The sequence below is a fragment of the Sarcophilus harrisii genome, chromosome 2 (genome assembly GCF_902635505.1).
Source record: "Sarcophilus harrisii chromosome 2, mSarHar1.11, whole genome shotgun sequence".
NCBI classification, from domain to species: domain Eukaryota; kingdom Metazoa; phylum Chordata; class Mammalia; order Dasyuromorphia; family Dasyuridae; genus Sarcophilus; species Sarcophilus harrisii.
The window spans coordinates 551,967,358-551,988,957 of NC_045427.1; the positions used below are offsets into that span (position 1 = coordinate 551,967,358).

At 34.1% G+C, this 21,600-nt stretch overlaps 1 protein-coding gene across 1 annotated transcript in view; it reads right to left on the minus strand.

The window, feature by feature from the left end:
- TMC3 (transmembrane channel like 3) overlaps positions 1 to 21,600 on the minus strand; it is a 60,905-nt gene that overhangs the window by 25,583 nt on the left and 13,722 nt on the right. The window contains exons 4-10 of the mRNA XM_031949527.1: positions 14,243 to 14,324; positions 11,804 to 11,910; positions 8,989 to 9,087; positions 8,749 to 8,891; positions 6,547 to 6,694; positions 4,346 to 4,389; positions 33 to 180 (exon numbers count right to left, since the gene is read on the minus strand). Of these exons, the coding sequence (XP_031805387.1) occupies positions 33 to 180; positions 4,346 to 4,389; positions 6,547 to 6,694; positions 8,749 to 8,891; positions 8,989 to 9,087; positions 11,804 to 11,910; positions 14,243 to 14,324 (771 nt within the window). The remainder of the gene's footprint in view (positions 1 to 32; positions 181 to 4,345; positions 4,390 to 6,546; positions 6,695 to 8,748; positions 8,892 to 8,988; positions 9,088 to 11,803; positions 11,911 to 14,242; positions 14,325 to 21,600) is intronic.

Consider the following 21,600-nt stretch of genomic DNA (forward strand, 5'->3'; position numbering starts at 1 on the left):
ACTCTTGTTCAAACTGAGCTAATATGCAAAACCTCATTCTTTTCCCAAAGGGTCAGTTCCTCTTTGGTCCGTTCCAGCTTCTGTGATCGATCTACCACAAAGTAGATGAGATAAATGCTCCCAGCAAGGGAAAGGAGCACTAGGATGTTTGCAATAATTCGGAGACATATGGTCACTGCCCTGAAAAAAAAAAGAGATGAAAAAGGGTCACAGGGGTCACAGGATTCTTTAGAAGGGTAGTTATCACATAGTGTACTTTATGTCATGAAAAACATTTTCTTCAAATTAGATTTTCTATTTAGAATAACAATAGACTATTTGTACAGTTACTTATTTCTTGAGGAATATAAAATTTAGAGGGACCTATCTGTGAAAGCTACCAGCATACCTCCTTCTTGTCCTCCTTTGTTTTCCTCACTACTAGGTGGTGTGGAGACTTCTGTATAGAATGTGTGGATGGGTACACTAATTCTTCTTTATTCCCATAATGAATTGTGCTCTTTTTCTGGGATTCTGCTTGGGGTACATTTTGGAACTAATGTGCTATCCTTGATACACAAAGTTAATAATATCTTAGATTTCAGGAGTGCTTTATATTTCAAAAGTATTTTCTATACATTTTCTCATGAGATTATCTCCATTATGTGGATAAAGAAATAGAATTGGAAGTATTAAGAGAAAGGGAACCACAGTAATAAGTAGCAGAGCAGGTAAGGCAGCATGGTGAGTTGGTAAGAGCTCTCAATTTAATGAAAGAAGAAAAGCAGAGTCAATATGGAAGAATGGTAAGAAATATTGTATGGTAAGCTCTGCTCTACAAACTTCTCTAAACAGATTTATAAAATGCAGGACCAAATCCTGATGAGGAAATCTTGAAAAAGTTACAGTGAATCATTTGTACATCCCAACTTGGTATGGGAAGATAGGAGGTACTGTACACTCTAGGACTGCTCAGGAGCATACCACATGTGGACCACTCCAGGGCCCAAAATAAGAGGAGGTTCCAGAGCCATGCTAGGTACCACCAGAAACATGCTGGAGTACTACAATGAGGACAAGATATGAACTGACAGCTTTGTCACACACTACCCTGTTCCAGGGGTAGATCCAGGATGCACTGAAAAGGGGACCTGTACAGGAGAGTGTTAATTCCAGATAGGGAGGTCCTGAGCTACGTATAAAGAATGCAGAAATTTCATAACTTTCTTGTTGGTTTATACGGATTGAATTCAACAGCAGTCTACTTTTGCTTAGACCCAAAGCCAGGTCAGGAAATTGCAGAGCTCAAACCAGGAAGTCAGCAATCAGATTTTTCCCTTTATCAGACCACTTTGTGTGTGTTGAAAGCTCACAGATCCTTAGTCTGTCTCTGAGATTGTAGAATAACGTCATCCACATTACCGTAGGAAAGCAGCAAGAGGACCAACATTGAATTTTTCTCCAGAAATGTGGTAGAACCCAGTCCTAATATCAAGTCTGAAGTGAGAAAATAGACTGGAAGAATAGCAATTTTAAAAAAGATCCCTGCTATTATCAACTATTATGGTGACAGACATGCTCAAGACAGAAACTCAGAAGAAAAGAATGATTCCAAAATATCTACAAGCATTGCCTCAGATAAAGATTACAGTACAGTAATTCCTGGAAGAGATAAAGCAAAAGTTAAAAAAAAAATAAGTGAAATGAGATCACCTGAGTGGAAAATATTAGTGAATAAATTATTTTGACTATTATAAATACTCAGATTAATTATAAAGGGCATATAAAGATACTCTCTGCATCCAGAAAAAAATTAAAAATAATAATATGCAATGAATAATTTTACATATATCTATATTGATAATCTATATTTATATATCTATATCTCTTGGGTCTAATGGGGGCCATCTAAGGCAGGAGGAAGAGGGAAAGAACAGAAAGAAAAACAAGAAATGTATATGACAATTTTGTTATATATTTGAAAGAAATGGCAAGTTGCACAATAATGGATTTGCAGTTTCATGTACCACCATCTTTTTTTATTATACTATGTTATGGAAAAGCTTGTTTTATTTCATAAATTAAAAATAAAATAAATTAAATTTTAAAAAGAAAAGAAATGAAAGATGTGAAGAAAGAACTGGGAAGGGAATTAGTAGCTTGGCATAAGAAATAAAACAACCGATCAATATCAATAAACCTTTTAAATAATCAAATGGACCAAATATATGCCAGTAGTTGACTCTGAGATAAGAAATATTAAAACAAAATCAAAAACCTGAAAAAATAGAAGAAATTATGACATTTCATTACATTAAAAAAAAAAAAAACTGACCTGAAAAACAGGTTGTAGATAAAAACATCTAAGAAACATTGGATCATCTGAATGCCATGACCTAGACATTAAATTTTTAAAAATACTAAATCTATCTAGGTTTTTTAGAACAGTAGGGCAAAATAGAAACAGAAAAAATCCACCCACCAATAATTCCCTGACAGAGTCAAAGGAACTGAGTTCAGATGTTGCTTTTAGAGTAATCTTGAGAAAACCAGTGGACTTTTCTGGACCTCAGTGTTCTCATTTGTAAAATGCAAAATTTGTAATATGGATTAGATGGTTTCTTAATTCCCTTGCACTTCAAATCTATAATTCCATGAAATTATGACAAACTCAGATTTTCCAGCCCTAAGTTTAGTTTAGGATTTTTTTTTTTTTACCATATTAATCCTGCTTTAAACAGCATTTAAAAGGATTTTTCTAGTACTGATGATGAATTTGCATCAATTCAACCTTACTTTTTGTTGTTTTCTTCTAGTAGAGTGCTTTAGGAAATAGCAAAATTAAGAATATTGAGAATATGGAAAAACATGAAGTTTCTATGGTTCACCTAACATTTGAACCTGTGTCCAATATAATAAAAATCTTTTTGCTCCAGAAATGTGGAGAATTTAGTCAATTTTGTTTCTAATCTTTGGATAGAAGGTTACAAATTTTTTCTTATATTGTAGTCCCATTTGCTTACTTTCTAAGTATGAGAAACTAATATTGATATTTCATAGAGCCAATAGACATCAGAACTGGGAACAAACTCACAGATTAAATCGTTTTCTCACAGATGGGGAAATGAAGCTCAGAAAAATAAAATGGCTTTTCTAAAGTGATGTAGTTAATGACTGGCAGAGCCAGCAATAAGACACATATTATACAATTCTTTTTTTTAGCTTTTTCTGCTACATGATGATGATCCTTCATCCTGAAAGAAAAGATGCTTTATTATCGCTTAGTTTACTAAGCATGGATTGAGAAAAATCTAATTAATTATCTCTAACTCTTTAGAAAATTCAGTAATTTATAGGAGGGAAAAACAAAGATTGACTTAGGATTTTGAGTTCTGACTCTTAGGCTTAGAAGTTCTGTGATCAGTTAACATTTTTTTCTGAGTCTGAACGTCTTCATTTATAAAATGAAGATGACAATACTTTCGATGACCACTTCATAAGATTGTATAAAGCAAACTTTTTTTGAAACTCTAAAACACCAGATAAATTTGAGCCACTATTATTTTTTTCTAGGACAAACTTTCTGTGTTCTGGAAACATCAAAAAGCATAGACATTTAGTTATTTTTAAAATAGCACAATGATAGGAAATAACATCTATATATCATCCTGGACTTTGTCTTTTTCCAGGAGGTTGAATTAGTTCTAGACTTCATAACTCAGTGCTGGCTTAATTTTAAATTTCCATGGGTCACAAAAGATAAAATAGAAGATTGAGAGAAACAAGGGAAGTGATGTATAAATTGCATTGATAGTTCAAATGATATAGGTATGCATTTGATAGGCTGAAACCAAAAGAAATAGCCTAGGAAAGGTTATAAATGCTGGATTTGAGCTGAGATAGAAAGTGCCTATGATCTTCAAGAAAAAGGCTTGTTTTTGAAGAAAGGCAGGACTTTTGATAAAAGGAACTTGAGTATCTGCTCATTTGATGCTTGGATATCCCATACTGTGTTGAGGGAAAGCCACAGGATATATTCTTCAAGTAGAAGAGCAAAGAATTGTTTCCTTCAGACTTCTTTAGAAGCTTATATTATCTCATGAGATTTTGAGACACACTTTTCTGAATTGTATGTGTAGTACGGAAAGACCTGGAATCTATCTCAATTCCACATTAGAAAAATTATCAACCTACTCAATACTGTATCATCAAAGGATGATAGCAATGTGGAATAGAAAGAACATTGGTAAGAATACATATGGAAGTAAGATACAGCTGAGTGAGCTACTGATTTGAAAAAAAATAAAATGAATCTGAAATACATGAGTAAATTGGGTGACTATAAAAGAACCATTTTAATACATACAAATTTTTGCTTTTCTTCTTCTCTTGTTCTTCTAAGATAGCCTCCTTTAAGAAAACAAAAACATTAAAACAGCATTGTGTAATAAAATGAATCTTATTACTGATAATACTATTTTCTTTTTATTATAAAACTTATTTTTCTAAGCATGTTATTGGTTTTGAGATTATAAGAATAAAGGTCTTTGGGTTAAAAGTCTATTATTTGTCTTTGTTAAAATATAGAGATGCTCTTTGGGGATATTGAAATCAATAGACTGTACAACCTTCTATGAAAAGACCACAGGTTTCTATGCTGTTTGAAATTTTTCTCCCCTCTCATTTTACCATTTATATGTTTCTTCTTTTCTTGTCAGGTTAGCTGTCATTTTAGCTGTCAGCATTCCCTTTTTGAGCTGTCCCTTGGCCCCCTTCCTTTCTAATTTTCTGGTTCTCTTCTAATGTGAGCTGGCCACCAGATTACAGATTTTAAAATTTCAAGGACATTTCTAGAAGCCATCTAGTCCCAAATATACATGAACAAGAATACCCTGTAACATATACATAATATGTGTTCATTTAGCTTTTGCTTTCAGAATTCAATTGAGGGGAATCCTGCACCAGGACTTCCAAATATAGCCTACTAATTTTAGATAACTATAATGTTTAAGGATTTTCTTATAGAAGCTTAAATTTCCCCTTTTGTATTTTTATTCATTATTCCTAATTCTGTCAAATAATGCAAGTTTAAATCCTTTTCCCCCTTTTCCCACAAAACTCTGAAATTTTGAAGAATTTTAAAAACATTCACTTGTGATGACCATGTTAGCACCCTGGATACCTTAGAATCAGCTGGAGTCAGGATAAGCAAAAGGCCTTGGTCTTTATTCTTGGTCTTTAAAGGTAGAAGGATGCAGAATCTCCACGACTTCCTTCTCCCTCCCTCATCTACCATAAAAGTGACCCTGGCTAGTCTTACTCCACCCCCTAATCCCTCCTACAATTCTCTGTATATACCAATTATTGAGCCAGCACAGAATAGTGGGAAGGGCCATTTCCCAAGCATATGTTTATAGAGTATTGTCCAATCAGTAATCAGTCTTAAATGCTCGGTTGTCCAACCTCAGTGCATCTACTCAAGAGTTTCAGCCTTTACATTCCCTCTTTTCTAAGCTAAACATTCTTAATTCCTATAAATTAAAATACTCAGGTAAGTATCCTTGCAAGAATTGTTTATAAAAATTTATAAATTGTGTAAAATTCAGGGGAGTTATCCTATTAGAAAAGTGCATGAATTTTAGAACTTGAATTCTACAACATCTTCAATTAGCCCTTTTTGCTTATTTCCAGCTGTTTAGCTACATTCTGAATAGTTAAGATTGCCAGGCAAATGGCCTTTGGTTAAGAGAGGGGCTACTGTAAGCCATCTGTTCTTCCTGATTCCACAGTCCCTTTTATTGCTGGAATGCATTCTCTCCTTACTTTTTCCTTTTGGAATCTTTATCTTTCTTCAAGTCCCAGCTTTTGTGGATTTTGTATTCCTAGAGAGCTACCAAATAGCACCTAATCATTTCTTGAATAGAATTTACTTTAAAAATCTTTAAATGGTTACTAACATTAGCTGGCAATAATTTGTAAACTGAAAAATACAAATAAATATTTCTAAGAATAACCTAAGAATTTCTAAGAATGGCAGCATGACTGGTAGGTAAGGGAAGGTTCAGTTTGTTATGGTGGAATAAGTATTGGTCTGTGGCATGAAAAGGCTCAAATCTTCTGATGATTATTTCATGATTTTACTCAAGTCATTTAGCTTCCCCAGAGCTCAGTTTCCTTATTTGCAAAAATAAATTGACTGGACATTCTGAAATGCCTTATAGTTTCAAATTTATTCCACGATTCTTTGAACATAACATTTTTCTGAAGTGGATGATATTAAGAGTCTCAGAAATATCAAAAAATTAAGATAGTGATTTTGTTAATTAAAATGAAGATGATATCAATTAATATGTTAAGATCTAATAAGATTAGGCTAACATTCTTCCAGTGTGTGTGTATTGGGACAGGGGAGAGGTGGGATTAGTGTTTTATTTTTAGTTTTTCTTTTTTGAAATTCGCTTAAATGTTCCAAATAAATTTATTGGGCAACTTCCCAAAAGAAATATTCTCAGGGAAACTCTTTATCCCCAAGCTCCATATTGTTGGTTTAGCAGTCACATTGCTCACCCTGATGCTATTCACGATTGCAGCAGCCTTGCTCTCTGCAGCTTCTGGGTTTCCTATGAGATAATCCCAAGCACAAAATACTCTCCAGCAAAATGTGTAGTTTTCATTGGATGCACTTGCAAGGCTCATTCTGGAATTCTTTGCCATTCTGTAAAATACCATCAGAAAGGGAGTCAGAAATATTCCACTCTACATGGCTACCCAGTGTCTGCCTCAAGTCTGATATATTTTTTCCATATAAATATAGTTGGCAGAAAGCATTGAAGGCAGTCTTTTTTTGTGTGTGAGACAATCTGATAGATGAGTTAATGGACACAGAGTAGATCTTAAAGCTAGCTGAAGCTGGGTTCAAGTCCCTGGGACATATTCTGGCTCTTCTCAGTGCTCCAGACAAATCTTTAAAATTTTAAATTGCAGAGAAATTTCTGATCTGTATTGATAGAGTGTATTTCCTCATCTGGAAGTTCCTTGTGAACTAACAGGACCAGTACTTATCTCAATTTTAATAAAATGATAATAATACTATTTTCTGAGAATAGTAGTTTTAAATCTTTTAGAGTACTTTCACATATAGAATGCCATCTGATCCTTCTTTTGGAAGAAAAGTCTTGTATTCCCTTATTAAAAATGAAAAAAAGATGAAACTGAGAGATTAATGATTTTTGCCAATGTTAAGCAGCTAAGAAAGTGATCTGGGCCTAGAAACCAGATTGCTTTTCACTACATATCCTCTGCTTTCTATTTTATTCATTTCTAAATTTTTATTATTTTAAATTCTGTATTCAAATAATTTTAAAATATCAAATAAATCAACTATTTTCTTATACATAGTTGAACAGAAAAAGAGGATTACAAATAAAACTGTTGATTTCTATCACATAGATTCCTTTTCTTTTAAAATACACAATAAATAAAGTAACTATCAAAGCTTCCCTGCTTGTCTATGATTTTCTCTGGCCTTCCTTCTGTTCATAAAAACAAGAAACAAACAAAAAACTTCCAATAATCTCTTTACTTTTATCTTTCTCTTTTTTCCTAGCTAGCCTATTCTAATTTCCCTCTCCCTCGCATACTTCCACCCCCCTCACCCCCCCAAAAAACACTTTAAAAGGACAAAACCAAACCTTTTTAATGATCTGACATGATCCAACAAACAAATTTCCTCTTTGGCTACATCTGAAAATGATAGCCTGCTTTTTAACTGAGTTGTAGTAAAGGTAAGAAAGTCAATTCCAAGGGCAAGACAACATTCACTTTAAATAATATCACACTAAAAACCAGGAAAAGGAACAATGATTGGTTGAGTATATGCTCTGGTTTTTTTCTTTCCCTCCCTGACCATCCTCTAAGTTAGTATGTCTATATTTATATAGCTACAGAATTTCAGAACTGTAAGAGACTTTTGAGAAATCCTAGTCCACCTATCTTTATTTTTTATGATAAGAAGAATGAAACCCAGAAGGGGAGACTTATTTACTTAAGGCTGCAGAGTTAGTAAACTGGGGTTAGAAATCTATTCTCCTATCAGTCAATTCTTTATCACTATAATTTGTCACATTTAATGGTATATTTGGTTCTTGGGATATATTAGAGAACAGATACAGCCTTTGGACTCAAGGAGTACATTAGGGTAGAAAAGATGGACTAATCTAGTTAAAGGAGACCCTCATTTTTCTTTTATTTATAATGGAATTAATAAGCTTGTTAACTTTAAAGCAGTGTTAACTTTAAATTTATCAGGTACAATCAAATTGGATGAATTAAATTCAATTGCCTATTTTCTGAGAGAAAAAAAAGGATAGATTATCTGATCTAAAATGTATGTGACTGGCTATGTGCTAGAATTTTTGATAGCTTAGGAGAATATAAGTTCTCTGAAGGAGAGAACTGCGACATTTCTTTTTGTTATATCTTGAGGGTCTAGTACAATGCCTGGCATATGGGAGACGCTAATATGTGTTTGCTAGATTAAATTATTGATATATTTGAATGTGCCACACTTTGCTCTCTCCCAAGCGGAAGAAAACGTTCCCCTTCCTGAATTCTATGAGCTTCTAAAGGTGAAGGGGTACAAGTTAATTGTGAGGACTGTGGTAGACAATGCATCTCTTCCCTCCCCTCCCCTCCCCTTCCCTCTGCTCCCCTCCCCTCTCCTCCCCTCGGATAGGCAAGAAAAAGATGCAAGCATATTCAGAATCTTACTTCTTTAACAGTATGATAAAGCTGTAAACAAACACTGCCATGCCAACCAGGAAGTAAGCTAAGGGCAGGCGGTATCCTGCTTTGCCAATCTTCCTCTCCTTGCCGTAGTAGCCATAAAATAAAACAGAGTATTTGAGATAGCCCTGCAAAGAGAATACCATTGACATCATCATTGACTTCTAGTTTCCCCAAACCTTGTTGTATTTATAAAGAAAGCCCCGTGAGAATGATAAACTTTACCCCCAGGGACCAGACAGTGTCCAAGTCTTGTGCTGAAGCAACATGGTCCTTGGGAATAGTCTTGCTGATGGTACTTCCAAAAGGCTGCCCTGCAATTAGCTGATGAGAAAAGAAAAGTCAGTGCCATAAATTGAGAAGCAATTCTAGAGGAATTGGGAGGGGGAGAGGGAATCGGGGGAAAATAAGCTGAATAGCCTGAGAGAGGAATCTTGCAATGGCACATGGGAACATCACTATTAAAATATATATCATAGTTTCCAATCTACTGTTGGTGCTCATTAGATATCTGGTGAAGAAAAATAACCATTGGATATTAACTTAGAGATGAAAGAGATCATAGAAGGCATTGAGTCCATTTTACTGATGAAGAAACTAAGGAAATTCCAGACTGATTAAATAATTTGCCAGAATCTCACAACTGGCAAGTTTCTGAGAAGGGATATAAATCCAGATCTTCCTCATTCAAAGTCAAATGCCCTATATCCTGCACAAGTTTTGAGTTAATCTCAGTTCAAATAATGGCTTCCTAAGGAACAGGAAAAATATTGCTACCATTTGTATATATTTTCAGATTATACCAAGAAAACCCATTAGATGTCTGTTGAGTGTAGTTAGCTGCACTAAGACTTTTGGGACATTCCATATAGTATATTTATCTAGCAGACATCTAATGTGTTCTGTAGGTACAATCTGAAATACTAATCCTATTCAAAAACTATTATTAGCTTAAAACTGCATTAAGACCTTTTGGACAGATTTTAATAGTGCGTTACCAAAGAAAAGTCTCCTATGTTTTCATACACATTTTTAGATACTAAATCAAAGGCATTTTTGTGGTCAGCCAGAAACAGACACTTGTATTCTCCATATGGTTTTGCTTAATGTAGAGCTATAGTTTTCTATAGAATATGGATTGCAAAAGCCTTCCTATTTCCTTCTTAAATCTCCATTAAGTCTGCAATGTATGTGGAGATTATTCCCAACATTTTTATGGATATGATGCAAAAATATGTATTGGTATCAGGCATTTTGTTTCTTTTTTTGGGGGAGGGGGAAATATAAAACCAAAAAGATGAAGAATAACTATTGTTCAGATAGGAGATGTCAAACACATGGCTCACAACATTCTCAAATGCAGCCTGAACCAAATTAAAATATAACTTTTTATATTATATTATATTATCATAATTATATATATAATATATTATATTATATAGAATTATTTAACAAAATAAATAAAACATAATAATGTATAAATAATATTATATTTCAAAACTAAGGCAACATGCAATCCATAGGTATATTTATGCATTTCTATTTGAGTTTGATGTGGCCCTCATTTCTATTTGAGTTTGATGTCACTGATCTACTTTATTATAGGCAGCTGACCCATTGTTACATATATTCTTCAATAGATACAGAAAATGGACAGTGAGCTGGGACCGGGATTGAATAGATCTGACAGGATTGTCTTTGGAAAATTTCAGGGCTTTTCATGACCCTAAATAGTTATATTTTTAAACAATATTTCTCTAGTGACACTATACAGTTGGAAGTTATGGCCTGCCTTAGTCTCTAAAGTACCATAGCTGAAGGCTATCTGAAGTATAAGAGAGTCTGATGGTGTATTAAGCAGCATGTAACACAGTGCTAATGAAGAATTGTAGAGGCAAAGCATCATAAAGGATGTTTTCAAAGTGATGGATGATTTGGAAAAAAAAGTGTTCTGATCACATTGAAAGAGGGAAGGAAATCCAGCCATCAGCCCATTTGCTTCTTTGGCATCTATCAATGACAACAGTCTGGAAACAAGAGGTTTCAGATCATTGGGGTAAATTTTTTATGGTGTATTTATGGGAAGATCTGGATAGTGGTTGGAGAGGAAGAATAAGCATGGATAGAGTATGATCTACATGCTGGACGAATATATATGAACCCATGGATCTCCAGATCCATCAACATATCAAAGCAGGCATATCATGCTACTGTGGGGACTATATATATAGTGGAAAGGATATATATATATATATATATATATATATATATATATATATATATAATATAAATATATAATATATATATATGTGTGTGTGTATGTGTGTATGAAATTATACATGGAAATTTAACCTCCATATCCTGAAATATCGATGCTAAGGAAATTGATTTAATCAGATCAACTTCTTATTGAACACTCAGGAAATAAGAGTTTTGATTTGAATGAGGTAAACAAAAAGCCATAAAAGAAGACAGACATATCAGTGGATAGAATCTCATTTAAAAAGAAAAAGGAAAAAAAACATAAAGAGAAGCTAACCTACTCATATTTATCTGATTTATTTCTATGGCAATTGGTAGATTGAAATGAAGACAGGAATGCACTTTATGTTGTACTAGGAAAGATTTCAAATTTGTCTTATATGATATGCTCATTAATTCACAGAAAATTTTGTATCAATCAGTCAATACGAGATAAAAGCCTAAATGGTTGTATAATAACTCTTGAAGAGTGATTAACAATGGAATGAGGTCAACTTTGAAAGAAACATAAATGGTGCCATATTGGGTTTGACCATGACATGATTGTTAGTAGACATGGGCTAGTAAGCAATATTATTATTAAATGGACAGAAATGATATCTAACAAAGAATTGGGTTTCATATTGTGATTCTATTTCAATCTTTAAATTATTTTCTACCATCTTCCATGACAAAAAAAATGTAATCTTCTTTCTTCTTTTCCTAAATGCCATGTGCTTCTTTATTTTCTTTCTCCCCTTTCCCTCCTCCCTCTGCCCCCCCCCCCAATTAGTCTTACCTCTGGGAGAACAATAAAAGCACCTGTCATTATGGTAAGCACAATGTTAATTCCAAACAGCCATCTCAAAAAGATAAAATAAGAGGCAACACCAGATCCAAAATGACCTTAGGAGACATAAGAAAACATGAGTATCTGATCTCTAACACAAGGCTAAAGGATTTTTCTTTACTAAGTCAGATGATGTTCGCTCTAATTTAAAAACACTGGTGATGATTCTTTATAGTTCACAGTATGAAAGGTACAGTGCATTTCTTACTACAAGTGATCTTATTATTGCATGTAATATTGATAGAAAAGAGTAATATAGAAATGTAGAAATTAACATTTGCATCATCTTTCAGATTAGCTTTACTGGTTGAGTTGGCTAGCATAAAGCTAACTGAAGTAATGTCATTATACAGAGTGATCCAAGTCTTAGTACAGATCTATTAAAATTTTGACAAGAGTATATTATTAAAGTTTAAAACTGCATTAATATTTCAGAGACATTCTCTACAAAACTATTGCAGGCAGACAATTCCTCCCTTCTTTTCTAGCCAATCCAGAGAAGGAAGCAGAAACATGTAAGAAAAGTATGGTTTATGATTACTTAAAGAATGGGTTATCATCTGCCTGCTGTATCATGGAGACCTTGAGCCAGGAAAGCATATGTAGTAGTTCTATTCTCTAGATGTTCAGCTCTAAGCAAAGTGGAATTTATTTTGAGCAGGAGGAGTTGAACTAGATCTAGAGGATCTAGAATTATCCAATTCTAAATTCTATGATCACCCAGTTGGCCTAGTTCCCTGCTTCCATAGACTATGATTGAGGCCGCTTGACTCCTTTTCCTGCAGACAAAAACCATGGCCTAAATGCTAGGACCAATCTAAGTAAGAAATTTAAGTATACCTATGTCTATATGTAAGGTGATTCAGGATCTCATCAGTCTTGGTACTGGACTCTCTTTGATGCTTTGTGATCAATTCCTTTGTCTACCATATCTTGTACCCCTCTTAGTTGGGGTTGCTGGTTACTGTCCTAGTCTTCCATACCTAAATCTTTGCCTTGGAGCTATCTCATTGCCCTTAGTTTTCTTTGGGACTAGAATCCTAATCCCAGCTCCTGATTTTTTAGCACCCAGGACAAGCTTTATAAAAGTCATCCAAAACATGTAGCATGAAACTTGGCTGACAAGTCCAACTTTTTAAGAAATTGACTATAAAAATGGAGTTAACTGTAAGACATACTGTACTATAGGTAGAAAAATATTGGATTATTATGACCTCATGGCTTGAGAGCATTCTGGGGCCACGGTAAAATAGAAATTCAGGACCAAGGAGAAGGTTAATTGACATGAAGCCCCTGGGGGGAGGAAGTGGGCCATGTAATAGTTTCCTATTCTAGATAGTTATTTTTAAAACTAAGTCCTATTCTCAAAATTATTTCCAAGCGTAATGTTTTTTAGCACCATGTAAACTTTAAATCAAAATTCTAGTGGCCTGCTCTAATTAAAACTCTTGTCAGTTTCCATTGACTGTCCCTGCTTTGTGCCCTAGACCTATCTGAGATTGGTTCCCTACACATACCTTCAAATCCACTTGGTACCTGCCAACAGATTAACCTGACAATGTGCTCTGTCTGCAAGTTGGGGCACTCCATTGCTGCCCACCAGTGGACTCCCCTGAATGATAATTACATACCTCTTTCTTTTCCCTATCAATCTCTACCATATTTCCATTGTGACCAACTTACTTGTCTAGATTTCTTTCTGAAAATGTGGTTGGAACTTTCCTGATCAGTTATTTCATCCTGACAGATAAATCTTGTTCTTGAGCCTTGGTAATAAGAGCAAAAGCCTAATTTTGTTTCTCTGTATTTTTTTTCCAGTTCTAACTTCTTTTCCCTCTTCTAGTGTCCTGTATCTGTATCTCTTCCTATTATATGTAAAGAAGATTGATCAGAATAGTTCCCTAATCAACTTGATGGAGTTATAAGTTGATTAACCTGTTTGGGATTTTGTTTAAATATTCCTAAGTAAGATGTGGATCTGTTCATCTATGACCTCAACAGAAATGAAGATCTGGGAACACTGAGAAGTCTGGGGATATATCTATTGGGATATTCATATCAAGACCTCATTGAGGAAAAAGACATCTAAAGTTTAACATATATTGGATAATGCTGTTGGTTTGAAACCATCCCATGGATTCAAAATACATATTTGTATATAACCAACGTAGGAATTTGTTTTTTCTTGTTTATACATATTTTTGTAAAAATTTTGTTTTTCTTTCTTTTTTGCTTTGAGGAATAAGAGAGAAAATATGCTCATTATTTAAAAAATGAAAAGAAAAGGATGGTACAATCTTCCTGTATTTTCAAAGAATTTTTAGAATAGAACACTGGAGTTAAAGTCTGCCAACATTCTTTATCTCTCCTCAGATTACAAATACTTACTTTCTATTTTCTTTATTCTCATTTCCCATGGAATGAAGATGACTACAAAGTTATAGGCAAGCCGTACAAATTTCCTCCAGAGCTAAAGAAAAATGGATAGAAAGAAACAAATGTCACTTTCAGGAATAAAGTAGTAATCAGAAGATCTGTGGATCATGTTGGTATACAAGTACATAGCCAGAGAAATATAAAAGATGAGAGGAAGTTAGGAATATGTTCTTTGAAACATATTTTGTTGGGGAGTAAGGAGGGAAAGCTGCAGAGGTTTTCCTGACATTAGACATCTTCCAATGAATTTTCAATATGACTCTTTTGAACCATGATGCAGTTGGTGGGTTCCCTCTGGTTGGAGAAGGTATTCTCTGCCTATTCAGAGGAGCCACAGATTTCCAGACCACTTCAACATTTATGAGCATCCTAAATGATTCAGAAGATAACATGTAGATATATAGTTTATTCATTACAGAAAAATATAAGAAATTTCAGCTTTTGCTAAATATTGCTGAGAACCAGCTTGCCTATGTTTCATCATCGTGTTGCTTTGGCATTTGACATATGAATTAATATTCATAGAGTTGTCAAGTGACAAGAGTCCTGAGAGATCATCTATTCCAGAGGTATAAAAATTGTAACCCACAGGCTGCAAGTAGTTCAAATAAGTGTACATATTCTATCTAGAAAGGAGAAAATTATAGGGTGGATAGGAAAGGGGGGCAGGGTGTGATCTTTGTCTTTAAATATGAAAGAGGCATTAGAATTATGCTACTTGATCCCAGAACACAGAATTAGTAGTAATGGATAGAAGTTCCTGAGAGGCCAATTTAAACTTGAGGTAAAGTTTACAATTAAAACAGTCTAAAATGCAATGGATTGCTTAGGGAGCTGATTTCCACTCACTGGAAGTTTGTAAATAAAGCTTGAATTATAATGGGGAGGGGATAGGGAAGGGATTTCTGGTTAAATATTGGTTGGATTTCATGACTTTTGAAGTCCTTCCCAATGTCAATTATGTGATTCTTCAGGCACTTATTTTTATCACCAGTATCAAGCTTGCATTTCTAATGGTTTCCTGAATGACTGTATTTGTATATCTCTTTCTTTTTTTCACTTCAAACTCAACATATATAAACTTTATTTCATTTTCCTCTGCCTCATACCAAACCACAAAAACCTCAAGCTTTTTTATTGGTGTCCTTGTTTCCATCAGTGGAACTGCCATAATCCCAGTCAGTCACTCAGTTTTAACTCACTATTCATTTTATCCATTTCTTTCCTCTTTCCTCTTTCCCTTCCTCAATTCTCTTGTAATCTCTTTCAATGTCTCTTCTATCTCACCCTTGCTTTCTGACACAGAGGAATGGAAGTATTACTCTATTTAGAATATTTGAATGGTACAGCTGGAGGGGACTTTCAGTATTATTTAGTTTTTCTCCCTCATTTTGTATGTGAGAACCAAAGAAAATAAGCAACTCATTTTTATAGATAACTAGTCAGAGCTTGAAAGACTAACAGAATAAGAGAGGAGTTCAAAGGCCATCTGGTCCAACTTCTACCTAAGCAAGATTCCCTTTGCCATTCCATAAGTTGTCATCCATCCTCTGCTTGATGACATCTAGTTAGAAGGAACCCAATATATCCCAAAGTAGTCCATTCCACTTTTATAATGCTCTAAATATTAGAAATATTTTCTTTATGCAAAGCTGAAAATCACGTATCTGTAGTTTGTATTCATTTTTTCCTATTTCTGTTTTAGGATGCTAAGTACAATGAATTTAATTGCCTTTTCCCCAAGACAGTCCTTTAAATACTTGAAGATAACAATTGCAGATCTTCCTAATATTTTCCCTGATCCAGGTTGAACACATCTAATTTTTTCAACCAACCCTCTGATTTCACAGTCTAAAAAAATCTTAGTATTCTTTAGTTTGTCTATGTAAACATTTTAAAGTTAGCTATCTAGAAAAGGAATGTCATATTCCAGATATAGTCTAAACAGGGCTGAGTACTGTGGAACTATCTTTTTCCTCTTCATAGTTACTGCCTTTTAAAATATAGCCTAAATATCTATATTTTTTTTAACTGCAACATTGCTGTTCATTTATCCTGAGCATGTGTTTGAGAGATTTTTTCCTATTTACACTATTGTCAAGTTATATCTGCCCCACCTTATAATTGTGAAATTAGTGACTTTTTAAATCTATTGTTGAATTTACATTTATCTTTAATCATTTTACTTAATTTATTTTGGCCCATTGTTCTAGTCTGTTGAGTTCTTTTGGATTCTGATTAATACTCTTTTAAATTTTTTGTAGAGACTTGGGATTGGGCTCTATCTCTGTAATCAATTAGCTGTAAAGCCCTTAACAAATCATGTCACCTCTCTGAATCTCATTTTCTTATTTGTAAATGGGGACACTAGTTCTACTCTCTCCCTTGCATATTGATAAAATGGAACAAAAATATTAATTACATTTTTCTCAACAATTTTCTCCCAATTTTGGAATTAATCACTAAACAAATAATTTGTATTTGTATTTTAGTCCCAGGGCTTAGAATAATTTTCTAGCTTTCAATGAACTAATGAGAAAGAATAAACATCAAGAGGCTTTTTTTTTTTCACTTGAGCGTCTGGAAGAGGCCCGAATCATATTAACGCATTATGAAACTGGAATATGAAAGCTCTGTTTTGGGGGTAGTGCTGTTCAAAATTCAGTCTAAGAGCCTTCATCAGTTTAGCATAGTCAGGGATTTTGTCAGATAGTCATGCCTCCTGGGTTGACATATGATAAACATGTATATATTACATTAAAATTCTTAATAATAATGACAAAGACAAATAAAACTCTATACTACTAGTTTTTGAAACCCAGTTCTGATTGTGTCTTTACAATACTCAAAAAAGTTTAGTTTATCAATATTACTTCCAGGATAAAAAAAAAAAAACAACACTATTTCAATCTAGCATTAATAGTTCACCACATTCTGGCTCCAACCTATTATCTCCCTTGCCTGTCTATTATAAGCAAAATGACAGTAACTACTTTTTGAAGTCTAAAACCAACTCTGAGCCTTATCTCATCCTCTGTGGGGAGGTTTATGGATACAGAACTCGCCTACTATTTCTGTTCCCATCTCTTTTGTCTGCTTTGATACTGGTCTTGGGAAGTAGGAGCAGAAGGAGGCAGTTTTCTTGAGTTTTGAAACTATGCTGCCCTGAGGGAAGAGGAGGTGTCTGACTTCACCTTCCACACACTTATGGTGAAGAAGAACCTGTTTTCTTTTTCATTCTACCCTTCCCAATAACCTTCCTGCACGAACAACAAAAATCTCCAAATACTCTTATTCCTCTTGCACGAGTAAGGCACCTCTGAATTCTAAAATTCTAGGGGAAAGCTTCACTTATCCCATTAGGGTTACAATTCTACGGATATCCCAGGTTTGTTGAGTATCTTGAATGAGAGACTATATAGATTTTTAAACTTTAAAGTGCTTTGGAAATCAGTTATTGTTATTTAATGTGAGATCCAACCTAACAAACAATAACTATTACCATTATTTGAAAAACTGAGCCAGGTCTAAATGAACATTTGTGATAAATGTAAGTAGATAACATAAAAAAATTGCAGTAAAGGAAAGCTGCGAGAGGCAAATAAAGTAAGTGGTGGAGTCAATTTCATCACATATCCAAGGACAAGAAATGACATTTCATAATATACTTGATCATGCAATTTTATCTTGAAAAAGAAAATAAGTACACCTCAGCAAGCCAAGGAGACAATTATATTTTACAGATAAATATTTGTTTCAAGGGAAGGTAGGTGGTGCAGTGGATAGAACACTGGACCAGGTTTTATTAAGACCATAGTTCAAATCCGACCTTAGATATTTACTGTGTGACTCTGGAGAAGTCACTTAACCCTTCTTGCCTTCTTTTCCTCATCTGTAAAATGAGCTAAAGAAGGAAATAGCAAACATATCCAATATCATTTCCAAGAAAACCTCAACTAAGATCATGAAGGATCAGACATAATTGAAACAACTGAATAACAACTTCTATATTGAAAAGGGTCATGCTTCCTTTAAACTTTCTGTCTCTCCCAGAATCTAGCATAGGGAACTGCAACCAACAGGTACTTATTAAGCATTTGTTGAATTAAATTTGAAATATATAGGTCTAGGGAATGGAGAATTACAAGGGAAGAGTGAAGAAGTCAAGTTTTTTTTTTACCTTTTATATTCTTATAAAATTGAAATATCATAAAATCAAGGAATTATATTATTTAGAGTTGGCAGGAATTTCAGCAGCCACCTAGTCCAGTCCATGTCTAAAAGAAGATCTAAGTATAACATACCTGAGAAGATGTCATTCAGCTTCTGCTTGCCAATCTTCAAAGAGTGGGACCTTATTTCTAAACAGTCCCTTATATAGCCAGCTGATTCTAATTAACATAAAGCCTAAATTATCCCTTTGTAATTTCTATCTGTATTTTTTCTTTATTTGCTTTTGTTTTTCTGGTTCAACTCTTTGGGGACAAATAGAAGTCTAATCTTTTTTCTATTTCTTTTGAATACTTGAAGACATGTCTCATAGCCTTATCTTTTTTAGAACAAAGCTTCCTAGTTGTTTCAACAGATTTTTAAAAATATGGGTTGGACTCAAGAGTTTACAAACTTGAGTTCTCTTTTCTGCATGTTCTTTTCTTTTCTAATTTCCTTACTATATTGTGGCTTCTACAACTGAAAACAATACTAGTAACATGGTTGACTAAGATAGAGGGACTACTTAATCATTATTTATGGAAACTATGCCTCTCAATGGGCAGGAGGGTGGCCCAGTTTTAAGTCTGGATGATGAGTTCAAATCTGGTTTTAGATACTTATTAGCTGTGTTATCCTGGCAAGTCATTTAATTCTGTTTGTCTCAGTTTCCTCATCTATAAAATGAGTTAGAAAGCAAAATAGCAAACCACTCTAGTGTCTTTTCTAGGAAAACATTAACTGAGGTCATAGACAGACATAACTGAAAAATGACTCAACAACAAAAGCATCTTAATTAAGCTCCAAATCACAATGAGTTTTTATCTTCTTCTTCCTTTTTTTTTTTTTTTTTTTAACTGCCACATCACACTGTTGACTCATATATTAAGCCTCTAGCCCACTAAAAGCCTCAGCTCTTTCTAAACAAACTATTGTTGGCTCAAGTATTTCTGATCTTGTCCTTGTGAGGCTGATTCTTTTTTTTTTTTAACCCAAGTGTAATCTTTATGTTTATCCCCATTTCATCTTATTAGGGTCAGGTCAATGTTGTAACCTACTGAGATCTTTTTGGATCCTTCTGTCAGTATTTTAACTATGCCTCCCAGATTCATGTTATTTGAAAATTTGTTCATATCAACATCATCATTTTATAAGTCTTCTTATCAGACTTTTATTCCTTTCAAATAATTTCTAAAAATCAATGAATTGGGAAGATTTTTATTTAAAAGACCATTTGTAGTTTTACAAATGAGAATTCATTTATACTGAGGATAGGCAATACCTGAGAGGGATAACTAACCAACTTAACCAACCCCTCCAGTTGTCCAAAATAAAATATGACATTTAGGGATTCATATGTCAAGAAATAACTTTATCAAAGATGGTAATGTTTATATTTCTGGATGACATGAGACCTTTTCAGGCAGAGGTCCTGTCAAAACTTGGATCATAAATTGAACTAAAAGGAACTTTAAAAATTACTGAAACTGGTGACTCTGTACCTGAGCTCTATGAGTTTTTTATGTTTTGGTAATTGTTTTTCAATATAATTAGTTTCCTTAAAATAGTATTATTGTATTTTATGCACTTTTAAATGGTATCCTGAGAAGAAATTGTAAGGTTTCACCAAATTGCCAAAGGGGTCCATAATCTAAAAAAAAAAGGTGAACAACTTCTGAAGGAGGAAAACCTCCTCATTCTACAACAAGAAAAAGGGGGAAAAAAAGCTTTTAGAAAGTGTCAGTGACTTACCTAAAATTATGGAGGTAATTTTGGGAAGAAAAAGAACTCTGACCCTAAATTCAATGGTGAAGTAGTTCAATGGGAAGAGTACTACTTTTTGGAGTCAAAGAAAGCTGAATTCAAATTTAGCCTAAATCCAGTCTCATTGCTAAATTTTGTGTTCCTAGTCAGGTCACCTCATTTTGTGCTGTAATTTCTTCAACTCTGAAATCAGGATAAAAATAGCATCTAACGAACTAGGCTGTTGTGAGGATAAAATGAAATAATATTTATGAAGGATTTTGAAAACTTCAAAGCAATATATAAATGCTAGCTATTATTATTAAATTCAATATGCTTTGCTACTCTAGAGTTATTCTAGTTATTGTGTTGCTATCTTTAGCTCATTGATTTTCGCTGATATTTTAACTGTAACAACCTTACCAATCTAGAGCAGTTCAGGGAAAGATCCCTTTGGTTTGCAACTTGATTTAAGAAATTAAATTATCATCAGATTCTCTGAAGGAAAAAAAAAGAGTCTAGTATATAGGAAGTGCTAAAATAAAATTTTGTTGAATTAAATTTAAAATGAAATAATATCTAAGGCTATTAAAATACTATTTGTTTAAAAAAAAAAACAAAACCTTGTTCAATCACGCATCTCAAACAAAACTAAGCAGAGTTTGTCTTGGAGACAAACACAATTACCAAGGAAATACCCCACTGCAAATACAATTAAGAGATCCTTAGCTACAAGACAGTTAATTCTTGTGATGCAGGACTTGACAACACAGCTTCCTTCCTTCTTTCCTTCCTTCCTTTCTTTCTTTCTTCCTTCCTTCCTTCCTTCCTTCCTTCCTTCCTTCCTTCCTTCCTTCCTTCTTCCTTCCTTTTTGACTTCCATCCTTCCTTCTTTTCTCCCTCCCTCCTTCCCTTTCTCCTTTCCTCTCTCCCTTCCTCTCTTCCTCCCTCCCTCCCTCTTTTCCTTCCCTTCTTTACCAAATGACATTGAAATGGGGAAGCATCATGGTTCAGTGAAAAAAAGAGTTAGAGAAGTCAGAGAACCAGAATCCTAAATCCTGCCTCAGGTGCTTATGACTTGCCTGTCTTTGGGAAAGGCACTCAAATTCCAAGAACCTCAGTTTCCTTATTGCTAAAATAAGAGATCTGGAGTAGATGGGCTCAGATGTTCCTTCTAAGTCCAGTTCTAGGTTATGACATTGACTATTCTGTTCACAATTGTAAAATCCTCAGTCCAGGCTGGGGGAAACAACAGTGACTATTTAGTCATTTTCAGTCATGTCCATTTTCTGACTGTTTATTACTCTGTTGCAGGGAGGAGGGAAAGAGGGGAGGGAAACTGGGGGGAGGGTTCTTGG